This window comes from Balaenoptera ricei, chromosome 5 (genome assembly GCF_028023285.1).
Source record: "Balaenoptera ricei isolate mBalRic1 chromosome 5, mBalRic1.hap2, whole genome shotgun sequence".
Lineage (NCBI taxonomy): Eukaryota > Metazoa > Chordata > Mammalia > Artiodactyla > Balaenopteridae > Balaenoptera > Balaenoptera ricei.
Window position 1 is genome coordinate 55837131 of NC_082643.1, and position 27976 is coordinate 55865106.

Genomic DNA, 27976 nt, shown 5'->3' on the forward strand with positions numbered 1-27976 from the left:
ATGAACAAGATGTCTGTGAAATGGCTCTCACTTCTGCTGCTACTACAGCTGACTTGCTACTTTAGTCCTGGAAGTTGTGGAAAGGTGCTGGCACGGCCAATGAAATACAGTCATTGAATGAATATGAAGACAATCCTGGATGAACTTGTCATGAGGGGTCATAAGGTGACTGTTCTGACATCTTCAGCTTCCATTCTTATTGATCCCAACAAACCATCTGCTATTAAGTTTGAGACTTTCCCTATGTCTTTAACTAAAGATAATTTGAAGAATGCCATCAAGCATTTGGTAGAGAAATGGACATATCTGGCAAAAAATTCGTTGTGGACATATTTTTCATCATTAAGAAGTTTATTTTGGGAACTTTCTGACATGCTTATGAATATCTGTAAAGATGTTGTTTCGAACAAGAAGCTTATGACAAAACTACATGAATCAAGGTTTGATGTTGTTCTTGCAGATGTTGTTGGACCCTGTGGTGAGCTGCTGGCTGAGGTACTTAAAGTACCTTCAGTGTACAGTCTCCGCTTCTCTCCTGGCTATTCAGTTGAAAAGTATAGTGGAAGACTTCCATTCCCACCATCCTATGTACCTGCTATGTTTTCAGAATCAAGTGATCACATGACATTCATGGAGAGGGTCAAAAATATGATATATGCACTTTATTTTGACTTTTGGTTCCAGACATTTAATGAGAAGAAATGGAATCAGTTTTACAGCGAAGTACTAGGTAAGTCATATTTTTAGTTGGTAGCATGAAGTCCTAACTTTCCTAGTGCCTTGGAAGGTGAGTTTGTATAAAGTAACAGAATTTTGTCTCTTATAAGTGAAACAATGAAATGAAAATATAAAATGATTTCATATATATTATCAAAATATTAAATTATAGGGTAAGGTATAACCCTGTTTCCCATTACTCATACAGATTCTCCAGGAAGCCATAAAACACAAACTGAAGCACTTAGGACTTCTCCAAGCAATTATATATCCATATTACTAAACTTCCTTTTTTAACTTAAAAATAGTCACTAGAAACCTCATAAAATGCCTTGATAAATGAAGACAGGTAGATTGAAGAGTTACATATTTGTAGCACAAGTATCTAGGTAGCATTTAGAAATTGTTTCTACTTGTGTAGCTCGGTTTCTGTATTATATGATATGATATAATATGATACAATATGATATACACTATACACATACGATATATATTTGCTTTATTAGAGAACACTTTCAAACATCTTTGGTTACATCATTCCAAACTCCTTTCCAAAAATTACCTAATATATTCACATGGCAATATTCTCATTTGATCTAACTCTTGTTGTTTTGGTTTTTCCTTCCAGGAAGACCGACTACATTATTAAAGGCAATGGGGAAAGCTGAAATGTGGCTCATTCGAACATACTGGGATTTTGCATTTCCTCTCCCACTGCTACCAAATTTTGAATTTGTTGGAGGCCTCCACTGCAAACCAGCCAAACCCCTGCCTAAGTTTACCTATTCCTATTTATTTTGTTTTGTTTACATTGCATTTTCAATAGGAAGACTCCTGTGTTCTTTATTTAGAATAGTTAATTACAGTGAGAGAGATGTGGGATGCTAGATAAAGTGACTTGCCAATTAGAAACTCATATATTTATTTCTATACCAATGCAAGTATCAGAATTTCATTATCAAACAGAATAAAGTGGAAGACTTTGAGAATATGTCAGTAAAATTATTACTTTCATTATTCAATACATAATAAAGCATCAGACTTCATTAAAAGAATTATTATAAAAAATTTAAAAAATAATTATAAAATGACTAGCATATTCCAGAAGTAAGTGCTAATATGCAGAGAAATGGTGTAGACACAGTTTCTGCCGTCTGACACTCTACCTGGAAAGACAGAATACCAGCAAGTAGTAAAAACTGTGTGAGGGCTTCCCTGGTGGCGCAGTGGTTGAGAGTCCGCCTGCCAGTGCAGGGGACACGGGTTCGAGCCCTGGTCTGGGAGGATCCGACATGCCGCGGAGCGACTGGGCCCGTGAGCCACAACTGCTGAGCCTGCGCGTCTGGAGCCTGTGCTCCGCAACAAGAGAGGCCGCGATAGTGAGAGTACCGCGCACCGCGATGAGGAGTGGCCCCCGCTCGCCGCAGCTAGAGAAAGCCCTCGCACAGAAACGAAGACCCAACACAGCCAAAAATAAATAAATAAATAAATTTAAACGAAGACCCAACACAGCCAAAAATAAATAAATAAATAAATTTAAAATTACCTTTCTCTTAAAAAAAAAAAAAAAAAAACTGTGTGAAATTTTTATAATAAGGAAAGACCACAACACTAAGGAAACATCCAGCAGGAATCACAGATATTATCCCTGAGGCATTGATAATTAAGACAAGATCTGAAAGATGTTCGGGATAGGGCAGGGGTAGAGGAAGGCACAAAAGAAAAGCAGGTAGAGTAGTAATGACAGTTTCCAAGAAGTCTAAGTTTAGCCTAAAAAGGAAGAGGCTGAGTAAAGAGGCAGATGATGCTGGAGAGGTAAGTTGGAGACAGATAATTATAAGGAGTTTGAAACATCTAGTAGGAGCATTAGGTAGAAAATTAAAAGGGTAAAGAAAGGGAGAGAGATGTTCACATTAAAGAAAACTCACACAGGATGTAGTCACTGGGTTGGATTGTAAAGGGGCAAGAGTGAAAAGGGACACCATTTAGCTGGTTGTTGCAAGATACAGGCAACAATGATGGAAAACTAGAATACAATGTTCATAGAGTTATGTCCGCACTAACTCTTATAATAATAGTACCAACCTCATATTGTTGTGGGGAAAAAAATCTATTAGTACGTATGAAACACCCAAAATGTCTCTGGAACATACTTAGTGATCCAGAAAAAATATTACCTATTGTCTTTATTGTTATTTTGTTGCTATTCCATACTGTCAATAACCCAATGTGTACCAGTCACATGGATCTAATTTCTAAATTACTAGAAACTGGTTTTCCAATATATCAAGATTATATAATCTAGCAAAGCCCTAAAGAGTAGATATCCCAAGGAGTTGTTTAAAAGTAAATTTTAGAAGTTTTTAAATGAAAAATAAAGGTAATTAAAATTTTAATACGTTTAATAAAACTTAAGTTAAATAAAATATAATTTAATACATTTAATTTAAAGTTTTTTTAATTTTAAGAATTTTTCAAGGTTTGGCTATCTGATCAGCAAGATGAAATGATAAAATTCTTTTCTAAGGATTGAGAATCTTCACTGGTGCACTAGCCAAAAAGAAGACCATTCTTGAACAATATAAATGTATGACCTAACAATTTTTGGAGCCAAATTCAGCATTTCCTAGCTTTCAAATCAGCATTTAAACCATTCCTCATTTGAAATCCCAAGGTTTTACAACTTGCAGAATAAAAGAGATAACTTCTTAGTTTATTAGGATAGGTGTTTTCTGCCTATACCAACCCTATAGAAAACCTCAGTAAAGCTCCCTTAGGAATGTACATCTCAACATCATAGCTGCCTAACAGAATGAGCACAGGGAAAATATACACTGCATATATAAGAACCATAAACTCTGCACATACACTAAACAGCAAATAATTTGTACCACTTGAATCTGAAAACTTCCCGTAGTTTAAAAATACAAAGAATTCTCAACAGTTTATAGGATGCTATTCCTCATGAAGGAAAGCAAGAATCTAATCTGTTTTAAATTGATATGATCTCTTTTAAATTGACCTAAGGTCTTCCTTGGTGGCACAGTGGTTAAGAATCTGCCTGCCAATGCAGGGGACATGGGTTCAAGCCCTGGTCCGGGAAGATCCCACATACCACAGAGCAACTAAGCCCGTGCACCACAACTACTGAGCCTGTGCTCTAGAGCCTGTGAGCCACAAGTACTGAAGCCAGCATGCCCAGAGCCCACGCTCCACAACAAGAGAAGCCACCGCAATGAGAAGCCCGTGCACTGCAAAGAGCAGCCCCACTCACCGCAACTAGAGAAAGCCCATGCACAGCAAGGAAGAACCAATGCAGCCAAAAATAAATAAAAGAAGATGGTACATATATACAATGGACTATTACTCAGCCATAAAAAAGAACAAAATAATGCCATTTGCACCAAAAAAGCTGAGATAAGATTAGTGAAAGGTCTATGTTATCTAACCCTAGTTTATGAAAGATTTCCCTGTTCTTATTGCAGGAAAGTGATAGTGTTAGTAAGAAGGGAGGTTAAGAGGAGAGGAATAAGGACAAAGAAAAGATGAATAGTAGGATAATGATAATAATTAGTAATAGTAGCTGTTGCTATTAAGTTGCAAAACAAGATTTAAATCCATCAATGATTGTGAAGATTTCATTATATAAAGAAACTATTCCTTCAAACTACTAACTTTTCCATTCATTATTAGGTTCTCAGAAAATTTCTGTAATTTTTAAAGAATTAAGACATTTGGCAAAATGCTTCAAGAATCTTAAAAATGCTATAGCCTTTGACTTCATAGTATACACCTAAGAAACCATACAGAGAAAATTAATCAAGATGTGCAAAAACAATATTTTGGGCAGTAATTCATAAAAGCCAACACTGGATGTAATGTAAATATTCAAAATTAAGCAATAATTAAATAAATTATCATGTGCATATCACACCATTACAATCGTTTTCTCAAAGAATTTCTTATTACACTAAATCAACTATAGTATGAGGTTTAGTTGGAAAATAACAGCTATAATAAGATCACAGTTTTCTTGTAGGATAAAAAATATAAATTAGAATTACAATTTTCAAAATATATGTCACAATGTATATTTAGTTATAGGAGTAAATAAGATTAGAATGAAAGCACAAATTTTAGCATAATGCCATCAAAGTCCATCCATGTTGTCAAAAAATGGCAGGATGTCCTTCTTTCTCATGGATGAATAACATTCAGTTCTCTGTGTGTGTGTGCATGTGTGTGTGTGTATTATATATATCACATCTTTATCATGTTGAAGTATGTTCCTTCTACACCCAATATGTTGAGGGTTTTTATCAGGAAAGGATGTTGTATCTTGCCAAATGTTATTCTACATCTATTGAGATGATCAAGTTATTTTAAATTTCATTCTATTAATGCAATGTATTACACTTATTGAGTTGGGTACTTTGAACCATCCTTACATCCCAGGGATAAATCCCATTTGGTCATGGTATATAATCCTTTTAATGTGTTCTTAAATTTGACTTGCTGATATTTGAATGAGAATTTTTGCATCTATATTCATCCTGGATAATGGCTTATATTCAAGGTAATACTGGCCTTGTAGAATGAGTTTGGAAGTGTTCTCTCTCTCCTTTTTAATTTTTTTGGAAGAGTTTTTGAAGAACTGGCGTTAATTATTCTTTAAATATTTCATAGAATTTGTCAGTGAAGCCATCTGGTCCTGGGGTTTTCTGTTGAGAGGTTTTTGAAACTGATTCAATACCTTTACTTATTATGACTGTCCAGATTTTCTAATTCTTCCTGATTCAGTCTTGATAGATTGCGTGTTTCTAGGAATTTATTCATTCTTCTTGGTAATGTAATTTTTTGGCATATAATTCTACACAGTAGTCTCTTACGAGCCTATGTATTTCTGTAGCATCAGTTGTAATGTCTCCACTTTCATTTCTAATTTTATTTATGTCTTCTTCCTTCCTTAGTTAATCTAGCTAAAGATTGTCATTTTGTTTGTTTTTTTTAAAGACAGAGAAAGACAAATACTATATGATATCCATTTTATATGGAATATAAAAAAGTCAAACTTGTAAAAGCAGAGAGTAATATGGTGGTTACCGGGAGCTGAGGGGTAGGAGAATAGGAGAGATGTCTTTTAAGGGTACAGATTTGCATCTCATAGAAAAATAAGTCCTAGAGATCTAAGGTAGAGTACAGTGAATATGGACAACCATATTATATTATAATCATCAAACTTGCTAAGAGACTACATCTTAACTATTCCAACCACAAAAAGAAATAATAATTATGTGACATGATAGAGGTGCAAACTATCATGAAAAATGACAATTCTATTACAGTATATTGAATATAAATGTATCAAATCAATACATTATACACCTTAAATTACATAACGTTTTATGTCAAATATATTTCATCTTTAAAATGTACTAAAAACACCTTATTGGTAATAAATACTAATCATATTGAGCCTTCAGTGAGTCATAATCTTTTTGCAATAGTAACGTCAAAGATCTCTGATCAGAGGAGGATCAAATGGTGGTTGAGCAAGATGATGTGGAGCTCACCTCCCCCCACAAACACATCAAAAATACATCTACAGGTGGAACAATTCTCATGGAAAACTAACTGGAAAGTGGCAGAACTCCTACAAACCAAAGCTGTAAGTAAGATACACACATAATTGAGTAGGACAGGATAAAAAGCACTGGTCTGGGACCAATGTCCCTGGGAGGGTACTAAGAGGAAAAGAGAGATTGCACAGGTGGACACTCACTCTGGGAAGTGAGTGAGTCAAGTCACAGACTGGGCATCCCAGTCCTGGGGTCCTACAGGAAGGAGACAAGTTCCCTTGGCTGCTTGGAGAACTGCTGGGACAGATAGAAAGTCTGGAGAAGCCTAGACTCCACTCATGTGGAATGCAAGGGTGCTGGCTTGCCAACAGACAGGGCAGAGAGAGGTCAGCCCTAGTGGCTGCTGCCTCACTGGGCTCCCCAGTCCAAGCCAAGCAAACACTCCTACCCCACCCACTCCACACCACAGCTTGGCCCTGGATCTAGGGAGATTTCCCACAAACTGGGAAAAGATTCAATCTTGGGACGCAGAGGTGAACCAGGGCCCGGGGTGTTTGCAGGTGGGATGGTGGAGGCCGTTGTTGGTGCTTACTAAGACAGCACCCCATAAGCAGCCCAGACTTCTGATGGCAGCACAGCTGCTTGAACTCCTGTGACCACAAGTACGCAATCCCAGATGAGCAAATGCTCCAGCCCTGCCCACTTGATGCCACAATCTAGCACTAGATCTGGAGTGACCACAACAGGGGAAGAGATGTGAATGTGAGCTGTGTCTGAGCTAGCCACAGATGCCTACACAAGCAGTGCATCAGACCACTGTAAGCACAGAAGCCCCACTTGCTTCAGCACTCCCCTGCTTTGGGGAAAAGACCCCAGTGCAGGGAGGAGGAAAAACACACACTTAAATGGAACACACAACCAGCTCGAGCCAGATTCTCAACCTTCTGCTCCAGCATCTTGGGAGCAGACTCCACCTGTGAAAGGGTGAAGATGGCCACTGAGCAGAGCGGAAGTCCCACCTCACACCCTGCACAGGCTCAGGCTTCTCCATCACCAGCCACAACCACTACACCAAGGTGATAGCTCCCAGCACACCCTAAGGAAATGTGTGACTGGCATCCACATTAAACACAGCCCTCCCACCAAAGGCACACAAGGTCTACATAAGGATGCTTCCACATAAGAACACCACTTCAGGACCACAAGAGATAACTGTTTCACCTATATTCACAGAGACAGAGCAAGTAAAATGAAAAGGCAGAGAACTACTCTCAATTGAAAGAGCAAGACAAAACCCCTGAAAAAAAAAAATGAAACAGAGATAATCAGTCTACCAGACAATGAATTCAAACTGTTGATAATAAAAATGCTAACTGAATTAGGAAAGAGAATTCATCTAAGCACAGATCATTTTAACAGGGAACTAGAAAATATAAAGAAGACACACACAAAAATAGATAATTCAATATCTGAGATAAAAAGCACTCTAGAAGCAATGAATAGAATACTAAATGACACAGAAGAATGCATAAGTAATCTAGAAAATAGAATGAAAATCACCCAATCAGAACAAATAACAAATAAATAAAAATAAAGTAACATATGAGATCTATGGGATAACATAAAACATGCCAACATTTGCATTTTAGGGGTTCCAGAAGGTGAAAGAGAGAGAAAAGGGTATCGAGATGTATTTGAAGAAATTATGGCTAAAAAATTCCCAAATCTAAAGAAGGAAACAGACATCCAGGTATAGAAAGCACAGAGGATCTGAAACAACATGAACCCAGACAGACCCAGAATAAGACATATCATAATTAATGACAAGAGTTAAAAATAAAGAGAGAATTCTAAAAGCAGAAAGAGAAGACAAAGAGTCATTTACAAAAGAATCACTATAAGGCTATTATCTGATTTCTCTGCAGAAACTTTCAGGCCAGAAGGGGGGCAGCATGATCTATTCAAATTCCTGAAAGGGAAAAATTTGCAACCTAGGATACTCTACCCAGCAAGATTGTCATTTAAAATAGGAGAGATAAAGAACTTCTCAGACAAGCAATAACTAAAAAAATTTGGCAATAATAAACCTACCCAAAAAGAAATGTTGATGGGTCTTCTCTAAATGAAAAAGAAGTAAGAATCTATAGGAAAGGGATAATCACAGTAGAAACAGCAAATATAAAGTAAGGATTGAAGATCACTTTTTTTCCTGAAGAGCACTTAAATAAGCCAGTATATACATTAAAAGACAAAAAAATATTGCAAAAGCAATTATAACTACAATAAACAGTAAAGGGATAAGCATGAAGATGTAAAGTATATCAAAAACACAAAATATGAGGGAGAGGAATAAAAAATTAATATTTCTTAGAATGTGTTTAAACTTAAATGACTATTAGTTTAAAGAAAGTAGATATAATTATGGGTTAACATATATGAACCCCACAATAACCACAAATCAAAAATGTATAATAGATACACAAAAATCAAAAAGATGGATCCCAAGCATACTATGAAATAAAATCATCAAACCACAACAGAGAAACAAAAAGAAGAAATGAACAGAAAAAAACTACAAAAACAACTGGAAAACAGTTTTAGAATGGCAATAAGTCATTAATAACTATCAAAAATTCCTTTACATGTCAATGGACTAAATGCTCCAACCAAAAGACATAGGGAAGCTGATTGGATAAAAAAGAACAAGAGCCTTCAGTATGCTGCCTTACAAGAGACTCACTTCAGGGCAAAAGACATACACAGATTGAAAGTGAGGAGGTAGAAAAAGATATTTCATGTAAATGAAAACAACAAGAAAGCAGAGGTAGCAATACTCATATCAGACAAAATAAACTTTGAAAGGCCATAATGAAAGACAAAGAAGGTCATTATAGAATAATAAAGGGAAAACTAGAAAAGGATATTACACTTGTTAACATATACACACCCAATACAGGAGCACCTAAATATATATAGCAAATACTAACAGACACAAAGGGAACACTTCACAATAGTACTATAATAGCAGGAGACTTTAAAACCCCTCTGACATCAATGGGCCGATCATCCAGACAAATATCAATAAAGCAACAGTGGTCTTAAATGGCACAATAGACCAGTCGAACTTACTTGGTATCTACAGGACATTACTTCCAAAAAAAATAAGAAATACACATTCTTTTCCAGTGCACATGGAATGCTCGCCAATATAGATCACATACTAGGTCACAAAACAAGTATCAACAAACTTATGAGGATAGAAACTATACTAAGCATTTTTCTGACCACAGTAGCATGAAACTAGAAATCAGCTAAAGAAAGAAAATCGGGAAAAGAACAAACATATGGAGACTAAACCGCATGTTACTACCAAAAATGTGGGTCAACAATGAAATCAAAGAGGAAAAAGGAAAACACCTCAAGACAAATAAGAATGGAAACACAGCTTTCCAAAATCTAGGGGTTGCAACAAAAAGCAGTTCTAAGAGGGAAGTTCATAGTGATGCAGGCCTTCCTCAAGAAATAAGAAAAATCTCAAACAACCTAATCTATCAACTAAAGGAATTAGAAGAAGAAGAGAGAAAGCTGAAAGTTGGCAGAAGGAAGGAAATAATAATGATCAGAGAGGAAACAAATGAAATAGACATCAAAAAACAATAGAAAAATCAATGAAACCAAGAACTGGTTTTTTGAAAAGATAAACAAAATTGATTAATCTTTAGCCAAGCCCACCAAGAAGAAAGAGAGGACCCGAAAAAACAAAAGAAGAAATAAAAGAGGAGAAATAACAACCAATTCCACAGAAATTCAAAAAATCATAAGAGAATACTATGAACAATTACATGCCAACAAATTGGACAACATAGAAGAAATGGACAAGTTTCTAGGAGCATATAGCCTGCCAAGACTGAGTCAAAAAGAAACAGACAATTTGAACAGACTGATCACTAGAAGTGAAATTGAATTTGAAATTTAAAAAGACTCCCAGGAAACAAAAGTCCAGGACCAGATGGCTTCACTGGGGAATTCTACCAAACATATAAAAAAGAATTTATACCTATCCTTCTCAAACTATTTCAAAAAAGTGAAGAGAAGGGAACACTCCCAAATTCACTCTACAAGACCACAATTACCCTGCTAACAAAACCAGTCAAAGACAAAAAAAAAAGAAAATTATAGGTGGATATCATTAATGAATATAGATGCAAAAATCCTTAAAAAAAATTAGCTAATGAAAAATACTAGCAAACTGAATCCAACAATACATAAAAAGAATCACACACCATGATCAAGTTGGATTCATTCCAGGGTCACAAGGATGATTCAAATCAATCAATGTAATATACCACATTAACAAAGGGAAAGATAAAAATCACATGAATATCTCAATAGATACACAAAAAGCAATTTATAAAATTCATCATCCATTCATGACAAAACTTTCATCAAAGTGGGTATAGAGGAAACATATTTCAACATAATAAAGGCCATTTATGACAAACCCACAACAAACATATTACTCAACAGTGATAAGCTGAAAACCTTATCTCTAAATTCAGGAACAAGACAAGGATGCCACTCTCACGGCCTCTATTTAACATAGCATGTGAAGTCCTAACCACAACAATCAGATACAAAAAGGAAATAAAAAGTATCCAGATTGGAAGGAAAGAGGTAAAACTGTCACTATTTGCAGATGACATGATACTCTATATAGAGAACACTAAAGTCTCCACACAAAAACTATTAGAACTAATAAATAATTTCAGCAAGGATGCAGGATACAAGATCAATACAAAGAAATCTGTTGCATTTCTATAAACTAATAATGAAATGTCAGAACAAGAAAGTAAAATAAAAATCCTGTTTAAAATCACATAAAAAATAATAAAATACCTAGGAATAGACTTAATCAAGGAGGTGAAAGACCTACAGGCTGAAAACTATAAAACACTGATGAAAGAAATTGAAGATGATTCAAAGAAATGGAAAGATATCCTGTGCTCTTAGGTTGGAAGAATTAGTATTATTAAAACTGCCTTAGTACCCAAAGCTATCTACAGATTTAGTGCAGTCCTGATCAAAATACCCAGAACATTTTTCACAGAACTAGAACAAATAATACTAAAATTTATATGGAACCCCAAAAGACTCCAAATTGCCATAGCAGTCCTGAGGATAAAGAACAAAGCTGGAGGTATAATTCTTCCAGACTTCAGACTACATATACGACAAAGCTACAGTAATGAAAACAGTGTGGTACTGGCACAAAAACAGACACATAGATCAATGGAACAGAATAGAGAGCCCAGAAATAATCCCACACACCTATGGTCAATCAATCTCTGAGAAAGTCAACAAGAATATGCAACAGAGAAAAGAGTCTCTTCAACAGGTGGTGTTGGGAAAACTGGACAGCCACATTAAAAACAATGAGATTAGACCATTCCTTTACAACATTATACAAAAATAAACTCAAAATGGTTTAAAGATTTAAATATAAGACCTGAAACTATAAAACTCCTAGAAGGGAACATAGGCAGAACACTTTTTGACATAAATCACAGCAATATTTTCTTGGATCAGTCTCCTAAGGCAAAAGAAATAAAAGCAGCAATAAACAAATGAGACCTAATTAACATAAAACCTTTTGCACAGGAAAGGAAACCATTGGCAGAACAAAAATACAATCTACAGAATGGGAGAAAATATTTATAAATGATCTGACTGACAAGGGGTTAATATCCAAAATACACAAACAGCTCATACAATTCATTATCAAAGAAAACAAATAACACAATCAAAGAATGGGCACAAGTCTCAAATAGACATTTTTTCCAAAGAAGATATACAGATGGCTAACAGACATTCAAAAATATACTCAACATTGCTAACTATTAGAGAAATGCAAATCAAAACTACAATGAGGTATCACCTCACACCTGCCAGAATGGCTAGCATCAAAAAGTCTACGAATAACAAATGTTGGAGAGGATGTGGAGAAAAGGGAACACTTGTAAATTGTTGGTGGGAATGTAAATTGGTGCAGCTACTATGGAAAACAGTATGGAGGTTCCTCAAAAAACTAAAAATATGATCCAGCAATTCCTCTCCTGGGTATATACCTGAAAAAAATAAAAACACTAATTCGAAAAGATACATGCACCCCAATGTTCATAACAGCACTATTTACAATAGCCAATACATGGAAGCAACCTTAGTGCCCATTAACAGATGATTGGATTAAGAAGATGTGGTGTATATATATAAATATATATATATTGTACAATGGAATATAACTCAACCATAAAAAAATATGAAATACTGCCATTTGCAGCAACATGGATGGACTTTGAGAATATTATGTTTAGTGAAATAAGTCAGACAAAGATAAACATCATATGATATCATATATGTGTAATATAAAAAATAATACAAATGAAGGTATATGCAAAACAGAAATAGACTCATAGATACAGGAAACAATTTTGTGGTTACCAAAGGGGAGAGGGATGGGAGAATGGACAAATTCGGGATATGGGATTAACAGATATATAAACTACTATGTAGATACACAACAAGGATATACTATATAGCATAGGGAAGTATACACATTATCTTGTAATAACCTATAATGGAGTATAATCTGCAAATATACTGAATCACTATGCTGTACACCTGAAACTAACACAATGTTGTAAATCAACTATACTTCAATTAAAAGATAAATAAAATTTCAAAATTAAAAAACAATTTTTAAAAGTTCATTGATCCCATATCACCATAACAAACACAATAATAATGAAAAAGTTGGAAATAGTGCAAGAATTACCAAAATGTGACAGACATAGAGACACAAAGCGAGCCAATGCTGTTAGGAAAATGGCGTTGATAGACCTGCTTGACACAGGGTTGCCACAAACTTTCATTTTGTAAAAAAATAAAAAGCAATACCTGTGAAGCATAATAAATCAAAGCACAATAAAATGAGATATGTCTGTATCACAAAGCTGTATTTGGAGTTGAGACACAATAAATTGAAAACTGGTATAGCAGACAATAACAGTATTTAAAATTTCTCATTTGTTAGTGTCCCAAATGTTTTTGCATCCTTGGGCACTGCATCATAGTAAAATTCAGGTGAATCAGAGGCATGGCTTTCCTTTAAAATGAAGTTTGTACAAGTGGCAATATATAGAGCTCCTGCCAAAGGTGAACTTAAGAGTAGGCCCCTTTGGGTCTGCAGCCCCACTGGTGGTTACTTCCCTGATGTGCAAATATAATAGTAGAATAGACATACTAGCAGACTAGATTCTTGACTTAAGTAATAGCTAGCTCAGTCTTGGTTACAGGGAATCCATTATGTTGGGCCTGAAGGGGAACAGAATATGCCACCCCAAAATATGTCACTTTGGCATATTATTTTGAATTAAAGTTACTTAGGAAACAGCTGGTGCAAGGATACTCTGACCCTCCTTATCCCCCCTGAAAGCAGGAAATAAATCTCCCATGTGAAGCTACCCTCTCTATGACCAGGAGAGTAGAAGGCATCCTTATCAACAGAGATAAGGAATTTAGGGCTGAGAAGGCTATTTAAACAAACCTTGTGACTCCTTCACGAATTTGCTACCCCAAGCCCAAACCCCTTTATCTTGTCTATTCTTCACAAATGTATTCTTTTTTTTTTTTTAATAAGTCATTTCTCCGCCCTGAGCCTCAGCTTCCTTATCTGTACCACAGGTCTGGCTACCAATTTCACAGAGATGTGGATTACTCTTCATTGTCTTAAAAAATTTATTCAATTTATTTATTTTTGGCTGTGTTGGGTCTTCATTGCTGCGTGTGGCTTTCTTTAGTTGCGGTAAGCGAGGGCTCCTCTTCGTTGCAGTACGCGGGCTTCTCATTGAGGTGGCTTCTCTTGTTGCAGAGCATGGGCTCTAGGTGCACGGGCTTCAGTAGTTGTGGCACGTGGGCTCAGTAGTTGTGGAACATGGGCTTAGTTGCTCTGCTGCATGTGGAATCTTCCCGAACCAGGGCTGGAACCCCTGTCCCCTGCATTGGCAGGCGGATTCTTAACCACTGCACCACAAGAGAAGCCCCAAAAATGTATTCTTTCTTTGTTTAAAAGGTATAAAATGTGCCTGTTTTGGTCATTTCTTTGAGTCTCATATTTTTATGGGATCACTTATGTACAAAATTAAATTTGTTTTTTTCCTGTTAATCTCTCATATGTCAATTCAATTATTAGATCAGTCAATGAACCAGGGAGAGAAGGAAAAAGTTTTCCTCCCCTACAGGCCCACATGTAGCATTCATCTCTGAACCCGATCTGTTCAAACAATCTGTTCAAACAGTCATCAAACCAGCACTAGAGTGACCAGATATTTGGTGCCTCCTCTATAATAAATATTAAGTCTAACAATCCAAAATATATGGAAATATAGTATTTCATTGATTTAACTGGCAAATCTCTAATTATTAATATGATTAGCCATCTTTGTGTGTGTGTATATGATTAGCCATCTTTGTGTGTGTGTGTGTGTGTGTGCGTATATTTGTGTGTGTGTGTGTGTGCGCGTCCATTCCAGGCTATTTTTTGCATATATTGCACACTTTTTCCATTGTGCTTTTTCTACTGACTCTTGTTTGGTTTAGAGAAGGTACAAAAGATCAATTTGTCATTTGCAAAAAATGGCTGAGAGTGACTGGCACAGAAACAAGATTCATGAAAGATAGATAAGCTGGTAAAAATTAATCAGAAATTCAAGGTCAGAGAAGATGAACTTTGGAGCTGGGTTGATCAATCATAATGACGACATGCAGGTTGTAAGAGTCAGGATGGAATGAAATAAAAAGGGAGGCAAACACTTTGAATCAGATCACAAATACTGCAATGCAGCGCAGGACGGGTAAGTAAGGCCAGGAAAGCAATTAGAAACAAGAGAGCTTTAAAAGCACAACAGATAATCAGGAGGGCTCTGATGCAATGTATTAGCAAATAACACATATTCTAATCAGTTTACTGAAAATTCATAGAGCCTTTAGGTCTAGGGGGCTCTATCAGTCAAGGTTTAGTCAGGAAAACAGAAAATTCAGTAACTCTCTCTACAGCTGATCGTGTTCATTCTTCTGTTCGTCCATTCAGTTCCATTTATTTCATATAATCAATGAATGTATTTCTGATTTCTAGAATTTCTAAATGGTTCTTTTTATATTCAACCTTCCCACCCCAACCCATTCTTAACTGCTTTCACCTCTGAACAGTCTAAACATCCTTTTTTTAAAATAAGTTTTTATTGAAAGTATAGTTGATTTACAATGTTTAGTTTCTGGTGTACAGCAAAGTGATTCAGTTATATGTATATATATATTCTTTTATGTGTTATTTTCCATTATAGTTTATTAGGAGATATTGAATATCATCCCCTGTGCTATACAGTAGGACCTTGTTGTTTATCTATTTTATATGTAATAGTTTGTATCTGCTAATCCCAAACTCCTGATTTATTCCTCACCCCCCCTCCCCCTTTGGTAACCATAAGTTTGTTTTCTATGTGAGTCTGTTTCTGTTTTGTAAATAAAATTGTATCACTTTTTAGATTCCACATATAAGTGATATCACATGACATTTGTTTTTGTCTGACTTACTTCACTTAGAATGATTATCTCTAGATCCATTCATGTTGCTGCAAATGGCATTATTTCATTCTTTTTATGGTTGAGTAATATTCCATTGTATAAATATACCACATCTTCCTTATCCATTTATCTGCCAATGGACATTTATGTTGCTTCCTTGCCTTTGCTAAACAGTGCCACTATGACCAACATTTTCTTCACACCCTCTCCAGCATCTATTATAGACTTTTTAATGATGGCCATTCTGACCAGTGTGAGGTGATACCTCATTATAGTTTTGATTCGCATTTCTCTAATAATTAGCAATGCTAAGGATCTTTTCATGTGCCTATTGGCCATCTGTATGTCTTCTTTGGAGATATGTCTATTTAGGTCTTCTGCCCATTTTTTGATTGGGATTTTTTTGTTATTAAGTTTTATGAGCTGTTTGTATATTTTGGAAATGAAGCCCTTGTCGATCATGTTAGTAAATATTTTCTCCCAGTTCATAGGTTGTCTTTTCGTTTTGTTTATGGTTTTCTCTCCTGTGCAAAATCTTGTAAGTTTGATTGGTCTCATTTATTTTTGCTTTTATTTCTATTGTCTTGGGAGACTGACCTAAGAAAATATTGCTAGGATTTATGTCATAGAATGTTTTGCCTATAAGCATTCTTACTTTAAAATCTCATCATGATTTTTTCCTCCATCTATAATCCTTGGGTGCAAATCATCCTATTTTGTATGGTTGGTTATTTCCTCATGTGGTTTTTCATGACTTTATCTTCAACAGGTGTTTATTTCTGCAAACATTCCACATGTCCTGTATTGTAAAAGCATCCCTTCAGAATGTTTTTTGATTGCCTCTGCTGCAGCCTAAGGGGATGACCAGTTCCATTACAATTTATTTATTTATTTTTAGCCTAAAGTCACTGCGTTCTATAGACAGAGTAAATTTTGATCCCTATTGTTAAGGTCCTTATCTTTTTAAAATTCCTCCCCAAAGCCACTGTTGTATAGCTCCTGTAAGCATGTATTCATGGGATTTCCTCTTATGCTAACAATTCGTGGATATCCTTTCTTGGTTTCATACTTCGCTGTGTATGTTGTTCTATGTTGTCTTTTCTTCAGTATGTATATGCAACTGAAGCAGAAGTACAAAAGGGTTGAGTCATTTATGATCAGCTCAGTCCACTACACTGAATGGAACTCTTAAATGTGTATGTTTGGGGATACAACATTCCCTTTTAATTATTTTTTAAATTTTATTGTAGTCAGAGACGTCTCACATAAATACTTTAGAATTTGTTGAGATTTCATTTGTGACCTTGCGTAAGGTCAATTTTGTAAAATGTTTCATGTGTGTGCTCTTGAAAAGAATGGATATACTCTATATGTAACCGTGGAATTCAATAGATGAATCTTGTTAATTTTTTTCCCAAAACAATCAAATTTCATACTAATTTTTGTTTGCTTGATCAATCAGTTTCCAACGGTACATTAAAATCTCACAAATTTTTCTTACTTGTTAATTCTTAGTCAATTACTTCTACCCATAGAAATGTTTATCACATTTTAGGGCTTCCCTGGTGGCGCAGTGGTTGAGAATCTGCCTGCTAATGCAGGGGACACGGGTTCGAGCCCTGGTCTGGGAAGATCCCACATGCCACGGAGCAGCTGGGCCCGTGAGCCACACCTACTGAGCCTGTGCATCTGGAGCCTGTGCCCCGCAACGGGAGGGGCCGCTATAGTGAAAGGCCCGCACACCGCGATGAAGAGCGGTCCCTGCACCGCGATGAAGAGTGGCCCCCACTTGCCGCAACTAGAGAAAGCCCTCGCACGAACCGAAGACCCAACACAGCCAAAAAATAAATAAATAAATAAATAATAAATTAATAAAAAAAAAAAAAAAAAAAAAAAAGGAAGAAACTTTACTGTTTGGGATGCTTCTGACAGGATTTGGCAATCTAGACTTTAAAAAAAAAAAAAAAAAAAAAAAAAAGAAATGTTTATCACATTTTATACTTTCCATCTTTCATCCTACTTGTTTGATATTATTACATCAGTTTTCATTTAGTTAGTATTAGAGTGTGTGTGTGTGTATATAAAAATTCTAGGTAATTTGTATTATTTATTTCATTTTAAATTTAAAAAATTGTAACTTTACAGTACAGAACCTGTAGACATCATCTTAACCAAGTGATCAAAAATAGTATCACCATTAATGAGACACATTAATATCATGTCTCCTGAAAATGATGTACTGAGAAGAGCACATCACTTCTGCAGTATTATTGCCAAAAATGCATAATTTGAATTGAATCATAAGTAAATATCAAGCAAACCTAAATTGAGGGTCATCCTATAAAATAACTGGCCAATAATTTATCAAAAGTGCCAAAATTAAGAAAGACCAAAAAAAAAAAAAAACCAAGGGACTATCCAAGATTAAAAGAGACTAAGGAGATATGACAACTATGTGCAACATATGAACCTGGATTGGATCCTGGTGCAGAAAAAGTTACTGAAAGAATAGAAAAACCTGAAGCTAGATCCGTACACTGTGGTTCCTACACCCTACCTACTCTCATTCCCCACGCCCACCCCCAGAAACTTAGGGTCCTTTTTTAAAGAAATTGTCCAGAGTGAAAAAAATTAACTAAAATCGATGTAACACATCAAAGTAAAGCCCTTCTCATTCTGACATGTATGGGTCCCTTATGTAATGTGTAGTAATACACACTCAGCATAAAAGTCAAAGCCAGGCAGTTAATAAATCCTTCACAAGTACAAAGAAATCCCAGTGATCCCTTTGATCAGTTGTCTCATTCTTTAATATGAACAAAGATCAGGAAACATTTAGGGATAGCTAATAAAATGGCAGATTAAGGCCAACATAAACACACACACACACACATACACACACACACAAACATAGTGAACAAATGAGAATTTTAAAAATAAAAAGTTTAACCTTATTTAGTAACCACAGAGGTAGTCAAAAATATTTCATTCAGGAAGAATAATATACTACAAAATGAAATGAGAAAAAAGGGAAAGCTCTTGTATATTTCACACCTCTTATGCCCTGTCTCATACCTTTTTAACCTATTTTGTTCATTAGTTTTTGCTGTACCAAGAAGCTTCTGCACAGTTATAATTTGATAGCACAGATCTCTCACTTTCTACATTAGGGCTTCTTTGACACCACTGCATGGAACTGCTGAAGGAACTCACCTAACACTCACACATGCATAATCTAGCAGTATATTGAATAGGAGCCCTCTCCCACCCTTCAGGTGGTCATTTGTGATTATGTTCTACATGGCTTTTTACTGGGTCCCAGTGGGCTTAAGTTCCAGTTGCTCACAGTGATGATTAGCTTGGTAATATACTTGTACAAACTTTCCTCCCTTCCTGTTTCACCCTTCCCTGTCCCCTACTCCTGCATCCTAGGAGTTCTCAAAATAAACTACTACTTTGTGATCCTTATCTCAGGCTCTGTTTTCTGAAAATAGACTGAGGCAGTTTGTACAAGAACTGGCTCTAAAAAGCAGACCTGCACGATGAAACTTGGAAATTGGCTAATTCACTAATAACTGGCAATAACAATCTCACTGCTGATGACATGTGCAACAGTGATAGCTCCTAGCATTCGATAAAATCACAATTTATAAGATTCACACAACGGGGGAGCAAGAATTGGGGTGAGGTTCATGGGGAAGATAAAGTATTGACTTATGGACAGTATGGGGACAATGGTAATTACACAGTTTACAGAGTGAAATGGATTTTTTAACAGTTTTAGAAACCTTGTAAAAAGTAAATGACAAGCTAAGTTTAAGTAAATATCAAATCAAAATACACTGCGAAAGTCAGAAGTTCTCCTTGGCAGTGTTTAGAGACTCTTTCTTCTGCAACAGCAGCAAAACAGACTTAGAATTTAATTGCAAAGAGAGCAGAGATACAACAGAGACTCAACTCACGTCAACAATTTTCCTATACCAAAGTCAGGGCCTAGATAGAAAAAGAATGGGACTCTTGAGAACTGGGATGGGGGAGCAAGCCCGAAAATCCTCAATCCCCAGATTCTTCTGGGTTCTGCTTCCGGGGGTAGGGTAGTGAAGACAGTTCTATCAGGGGTCACAGTAAAGTTACCACTGAACTTAAAGCTATGGCTATCACGTTTTGGACTCCTCATATCAGTGACACAGTGGGCAAAGAAAATAGTAACTATTAGTGGGGACAATTGACCCTGATTCTAGTCAGGAGATAGGATCACAGTTCCATGATAGGGAAGGAAGGGATTTATCAGAAACTCTGGATGCAGAGGGGTGCCTAAAGTTTAGAGGAATGGAACTCATTTGTTCACTGTGTTTATTCTGGTGTGTGTTTGTATGTGTGTGTGTGTTTAGTTAACTAATGTGTTTAGTTAACTAATTTAGTTAACTACTGATAACTCTAAGAGTGTACTTGCAGCAACCATGACCCAACAAGGGTAAGGTAGTTTGAGGATGAAGGCTCACGTCATCCCATCAGACTAGCAATTTAGAACACCCTAACTGCTGGCCCAGAGAGAGGGAAACATAGAATTTGTAGTAGAGGAGGAAGATGAAGAAACAAGTGAAGCTTTCTCTAAAGAAAAAGATAGTGGTAGCAGTGCCTCAGTGGAGGAATTGAAATTAAAAATGTGGCTGGTTTGAAAACAGGCAACAAATTTTATGAGGTTTGGATAAATGAATTAAATACACATTTTCTAAACTTGATAAACCTAGAAACAGCTACATATTATTTAGCGATATGATAACCATCAGAAGAAACCAAAACTTAGTTAAGTAGGATAATGGTCAGGAGATACTTCTTTTATAATATAAGCCCATGTACACTATTTGATCTACTTAACCACGTATATGAATTCTTAGGTTTTTGCTAAGCTTTTTTTTCCTTTCCCAAATGAAGTACTATCATGAAAATCAAGAACCAGACAAGAATGTTTAGTTGTTAATCTTTAACTATTCAGTACTGTACTGGAAGTCCTGGACAATTCAATAAGAAAAATATGTAAAAGTAATAAAATTTGGAACACAGGAGGAGAATTGGACATCATTTGTAGGTAATATGGTGTGTTGAGAAAAATCAAACAATTGAAAAATTATCATAGGTTACTATAAGTTCTGTAAGATGGCCAAAAATAAGACTAATATTAAAAATAAATAGACTTCCTAAGTTCAGGGGAAAAAAATCAAATATAAAATATTGTAGAATTTACCACAGTAGCAACAGAAAGCATAAATAAAAATAATCCTAACAAGAAATATGTAATACATATTGGAAGAAAAATATCAAGGTCTATTTAAGAATATGAAAAAAATGGAAAGAACTACCGTGTACCCAGATGGGTAACCTCAGCAGTTAAATTATTCTCTCCAAATTGTTGTATAACATCAATGCATTTATTTCAAAATCCTGAAAATATTTTTAAAAGGCCCAGAAATGTTACACTGTTATTATGGAATATTAAATGCACAAAAATAAGAAAAAAATTGAAAGTGAACAATACACACTAGAGTGGATGATAGTTATTAAAAAACTGTGGCCCTGCTGCAAGCAGACAGAGATAAGTAGATCAATGAACAGTCTAGAGTCCAAAGCAGACACACATGTATGTAGAAATTCAGTGTATAATAATGGGGGCTTTGAAAATCATTCAGACATGATTACTCAATTATAAATGGTGTTGGGACAACTGTACAATGAGACCCCCCCATGTCATATTCTCACACTCTGCAGATTGAATTAAAGATTTAAATATTAAAAAACTTCTAAATTTTAAAATACATAGAACCCTTTTCAGAAACTTGGAATGAAAACAGCATAAACTCAAGAATCCATAAGTAATTTACATGTTTAACTGTATGAAAGATTTAAACTTCTAAATGGAGGAAGATACCATCAACAAAATAAAAAGAAAACCTATCATTAGCTGATAACACTGATAATACATAATTAATATTTGTATGTATATTATTAATATGTATAAAATATAAATATAAAGGTAAACTCATATATAAGCAGAGAATAGGAAAAGGCAATTTCTAGGAAAAGAAATATAAATGTTCAACAAATTTATGAAAAGATGCTCAAATTTATAAATAATTAAGGAAATATCAGTCAGCATAAAAATGAAATAGTGTTTTTCTCCTGTCAGACTGCAGGAATTTAAGGGCTTTATAGTTTTCAGTGCTGATAAGAGTATATAGTAAATGGGCAAGTCTCATAAACTGTTTTAAGTAAACTGTACAACTACTTGGCGAATGATTTGACAATACCTATCAAAATGTAAAATGACTAAACCGTATCGTTTCAAGATCCCTCCTTATCTTACAAAAAAGAGTATAAGTGTTAAGGTATATGTACTAGAATACTCAATACAGCACAATTGTAATAGCAACATTTAGGAGTTCTCTAATTGTCTAAGAGTAGGTTAATGGATAAAGACATTTTGGTACATCCATACATTAGAAAAGATGGAGCCACTGAAAAGAAAAAAGGCAGTCAATATGCTCTAACTCAGAATTATGTTCATGATACATTGTTAAGTGAAAAAAAGCTATTTGCAGAAATATTTTCTAAAATAATTTTAAACAATGCACGCAAAGAATTACATAAACATAGAAAAAAGTGTGGAATAAACATCAAACTGATAACATGCTACCCGTGCTTCCTGAGATAATCTCCAGAGACAGAGGCTGGCAGGCACCATTTTCACCATCTTTTTTTCTTTCCTCTTTTCTTGACAGGAGCCATCTTCATGCTCTCCCTCTGCTGCTGCCCCGATTTTTGTGGTTGCCATGCAAGGGACACCCCTAATCGCTTGTCTCTGAAGGCCAGAGGGGCTTACAGGGCTTGCTCCCATGGCACTGTAACAATCACAGAAAAGTTCTTGGCAGACTACCACCCCCAGGGTGCTGCACAGACAGTAGACAGAAACACACCTCCAATCTTCCTGAGAAAGAGGCCTGTTTGTCCAGAAGCTTTGGCCTGAGGGGCAGGCTTCTGGTCTGGCACACTTCCAAAGGCATACAGAGATGCTCTCAGGGAGCTGTTAGAACTAATAAATTCAGTAAAAGTGTAGGATATAAAATTAATATACAAAACTCTGTTGCATTTCAATACTCTAACAACAAACTATCAGAAAGAGAAATTAAGAAAACAATCCATTTATAATTGCATCAAAAAGAAAATATCTAGCAATAAATTTAACCAAGGTGAAAGATCTGTACACTGAACACTGTGAGACATTGATGAAAGAAATTGAAGAAGACACAAATAAATGAGAAGATATCCCGTGATCACAGATTGGAAGAAATAATACTGTTAAAATGTCCATACTAACCATAGTGGTCTACAGATTTAATGCAGTTCTTATCAAAATTCCAATGGCATTTTCCACAAAAATGTAACAAACGATCCTAAAGTTTGTATGGAACCACAAAAGACCCCCAAATAGCCAAAGCAATCTTGAGAAAAAAGAACAAAGCTGGAGGCATCACACACCCTGATTTCAAACTATCCTACAAATCTATAGTAATCAAAACAGTATGGTACTGGCGTAAAAACAGACATAGATCAATGGAACAGAATAGAGTTGAGAAATAAACCACACATATATGGTCAACTAATTTACAACAAAAGAGACAAGAATATACAATGGGAGTAGGGCAGTCTCTTCAATAAATGATGTTGGGAAAACGAGACAGCCACATGCAAAAGAATGAAAGTGGATATCTTACACCATATGCAAAAGTTAACTCAAAATGGGTTAAAGACTTAAGAACTGAAACAATAAAACTCCTAGAGGAAAAAAACAGGCAGTAAGCTCCTTGACATTCATCTTGGCGATGGTTTTTTGACTCTGATTCTGAAAGCAAAGGCAATAAAAGTAAAATAAACAAGTGAGACTACAAGCAACCTTGTTTTATTGCACTACCCTTTAATATGCTTTACTGATACTGCATTTTTTTTTACAAACTGAAGGTTTATGGCAACCTTGCATTGCTAGATGATGGTTACCATTTTTTAGCAATAAAGTTCTTTTAACTAAGGTACATACATTGTTTTTTTAGACGTATTGCTATTGCACACTTAATAGACTATAATATAGTGTAAACATAACTTAAATGCACCAGGAAACCAAAAAATTCATGTGACTAGTTTTACTGAGATATTTGCTTTATTACAGTGGTCTAGAATTGAACCTGCAATTATCTCCATAGTATGCCTGTACATCAAACTAAAAAGCCTCTGCACAGCAAAGGAAATCATCAACAAAATGAAAAGGCAGCCTACAGAATGGGAGAAAATATTTGCAAATCATATATCTCATAAGGTGTTAATATCCAAAATATATTTTAAAAACTCATACAACTCAACAGCAAAAAAACAAAACCCCCAAAAAATCCAATTAAAAAATGGTAGAAGATCTGAATAGCTATTTTCCAAAGAAGAGAAACAGTGGCCAACAGGTTCATGAAAAAGTGCTCATGATCACTAATTATCAGGAAAATGCAAATCAAAATATCACCTCACACCTGTTAGAATGGCTATTATCAAAAAGACAAGAAATAACAAGTGTTGGTGAGGATATGAAGAAAAGGGAACCTCCTATACTGTTGGTGAGATTGTAAACTGGTGCAACCACTATGCAGAACAGTATGTAGTTTCTTCAAAAAACTAAACAATAGAACTACCATACTATCCAGCAATTTCACTTCTGGGTACTTACCCAAAGAAAACGAAAGCACTAATTCAAGAAGATATATGCACGTCCATGTTCATTGCAAATTTACAATAGCCAAGATACAGACATAACCTGAGTGTCCACTGATGTCTGAATGAATAAAGAAAGTGTGGCATACACACTATGGAATATTATTCAGCCATAAAAAAAGAATGAAATCTTGCTATTTCTGACAACACAGATGACCTTGAGGGCATTATGCCAAGTGAAACAAGTCAAAGACAAATATTGTACAATCTCACTTAAATGTGGATGGAATCTAAAAGAAAAAATTTTTAAGTAAAAATTTTATAAAGCTCAAAAATTTTATACAGAAAATAGGTTGGTGGTTACCAAAGGTGGCGGGTGGTGTAGGTGGGCAAAATGGCTGAAAGGGGTAAAAAGGTACAAACCTCCCGTTACAAAATAAGCAAGTCATGGAGATGTAATTTTAACAGCATGGTGACTATAGCTAACATCATATTGCATATGCGGAAACTGCTGAGAGTAAATCTTAAAAGTCCTCATCACAAGAAAAAAAATTACGTGGTGATGGGTGTTAACTAAACTTACTGTGGTGATAATTTCACAATACATAAATACCAAATCATGTTGTACACCTCAAACTAATATAATGTTACATTTCAATTATGCTTCAATTAAAGAACAAATTAAAATGAATTTAAAATTTTTAAATGTTTTAAAAAATATTTTGATATTTTTTTCCTTCATTCCTAATCAACATATCTCGACTCTTTTGCCAGATTGCACCAGGAAACACATTCCCAAACAGAAGAGAAATAACCTCTTCCTTCCTCCTCTCAGAAGATTGTGGGCTACTGAGTTAAAACAATGTGGCTCAAAGCCTGACTTTATTGCATACTAGCAATAAAGTCTGAAGCGCCTACCGGAGAGAGATGATGTAAAGATTAAATGTAACATCATTAAATTTCTCCCTTCCCTTTTCTCCCTTCACCAGATTTTTACTATAAACTCCAATGTGCTCTGAGCACCTTTTCCCCACACCAGCATTTGGGTCAGATGAGTTCAAGTGCAAAGCATAACCCTGTGTCACTTTTTCATGAGCTGAAATGTACTTTATCAAGATCTGTTTGCCCATATTGATCCTGCACCCTCACTCACCCTCTGCTTTACTCAGATCTATGACCTCTTCCCAATGATTTTTCCTTATTTCTGTAAATCCTTGACTGTACTTACAGCATCTTTGGTTCAAGGCCCAGTGAAGTAGAAAAGTTCCTCAAAGATTACAGAAATTTCTACCCTATTCTATGATGCAAGACAGAATGGGTTGTCCTATTGTTTGTTGGATTTATCCTTAAACCAGTTCCCTGAAGCTGGCAAAATAGTTAAAACATTTCCACACTTCACATTCACATAATTTAGTCCCGTGAGATGAAAAAGTATTTCAGTGACTCTCTCCGAAGAGCAGGCAAACGTTTCCCAGAAATTCTCAGAAAAACTCCCATGGCATTTCATTGGCCTAAGTATGGTAAACTGCCTAATTTTAAGCCAAGTCCTGGCAAAAGGAATGCCATGCGCTGATCCATGAGTTCCTAAAGGAATGGGATAACCCTGGCCAATCAAGTCCACTCTCTGAGGATGGGGCCAACTAATCCTGAATCACATGGGTTGTAGCAGGGTGGGATACTTGAGTGATAATTGAAGAACTTTAGGATGGATAAAACAATGAATGGAGGCTATAAAAGAAATCAGTACCATTCACTATAACAATTATTTAGAATTTATTAATGAGTCAGTGGATCTGTTCTCAAATTTTCTCTCAAGCTATATGACCTCACTGCAGTCATGAAAAACAGCTGCTATAGTACAGATAATGTACGTTTCTAAAGAGGTCTGCTTACAAAGTAAGCAGTTCTTGTACAAGTTTTTCTACTACAGAATATGGATGATTTTGAAACAAGAAATGACACAAATGGAGATTTAACCTTATCCAAAATCCCAAAAGGAAGTTTATATATAGTATATATTTTATGTGCACTTAGCTTTGAAAACAAAAATAAAAAACAAATTATTTTGAGCTTAAAATTAATCCCAATATTCTATCTCCATAGACTTCAGTTAAAAACTCTCAGAAGTTACAGAGGAAAAATACAATTACCCTCATAGTAAAAGAAATACTTTTAATCTAAATAGTATGTTCCCATAAAAACCACTTACATTTCCTAATTTTGTATCAAAATTCTCATCCACTTCTGAAAACCACTACAGATGAAGTGGGTAGTAGGAATTTCTGCATTCTTATAAGCCAGTTGTTTGCCAATTGATTGAATATTTCCAACCAAAAGTACTGAGCTCACATTCCAAAATCACTGAGTCCTTTGAAAACTATTTGAGGCTAACTGCAGCCTCCTGTCTTTTGCCACGTAATTTAAAAACAAAGCTCCTTTGAGTGAGTTCAGTGGACGCCAAGATCTGGAACAGTTTTCTGACCTGTTATACCCTGAATATCATTTGTAGGACTGAATAGTCTTTCAGATGTCATAGACAAGTTTAGGACATAGAGAAGAAACTGAAAGGGCAACACAAAGTATAAGACTTAAAAGCATGAAAAGGAGAAAAAACTTAGATGACCCATAATACAGAGGATAGAATACTATGAATTGTTTTAAGTTCTAAGATACCTATTCCTAGTACAAGGAATTTGAAGTCTAAAGGTTTGGATGAATAGTGTCACATGTGCCTCAATTTTTAATATGTACATCAAATTACATTTGGAATGTTTTCTATCCAAATCAAACAAAATTTTAAAAGTTGAGATAAAATGACCCATGTGTGAACAGTCACCCTTACCTTGGGGTCAGGGAACTCTAGCATAGTCAGTCAAATGCTGGCAACAACTCATATTTCCTTATTATTACATACATCGATGCCTTAAGATCATAATTTTAGTGATATGACAAAGCAGGATCTACGTCTTTCAGGTGAGCGACCAAGGAATTCTACAGCAGGATGAAAAGAGACATCCAGGAACAGAAGGAAGCTATGCCTACGACAACAAAACATTGAGTGAAAAGTCAGACATAGAGATGCTAGTTCTATGAGAGAACATGCATTTAACAGCTATCTACTTGTCCACGTCATTTGGCAACGATCCCTCCTGATGTAATTCCAGTGGCACTGACAATATCCCCAGCTTCTCTTGCCTCCAACGCTGGCTAGTCAAAGAACACCATTTCCCTGGACACACACATTGGATCAGAGCTAGCTCCATGAAACCAGCATGGCTATTCAGAGTTCTTTTGTG

At 35.5% G+C, this 27976-nt stretch overlaps 1 protein-coding gene across 1 annotated transcript; it reads left to right on the forward strand.

The window, feature by feature from the left end:
* On the forward strand, positions 1-27773 carry LOC132366230 (UDP-glucuronosyltransferase 2B4-like). The gene is given in 3 exon segments (XM_059923829.1): positions 1-730; positions 1346-1493; positions 27638-27773. Coding segments are annotated over 3 exon segments (1014 nt in total).
* The last annotated feature ends 203 nt before the right edge of the window (positions 27774-27976 follow it).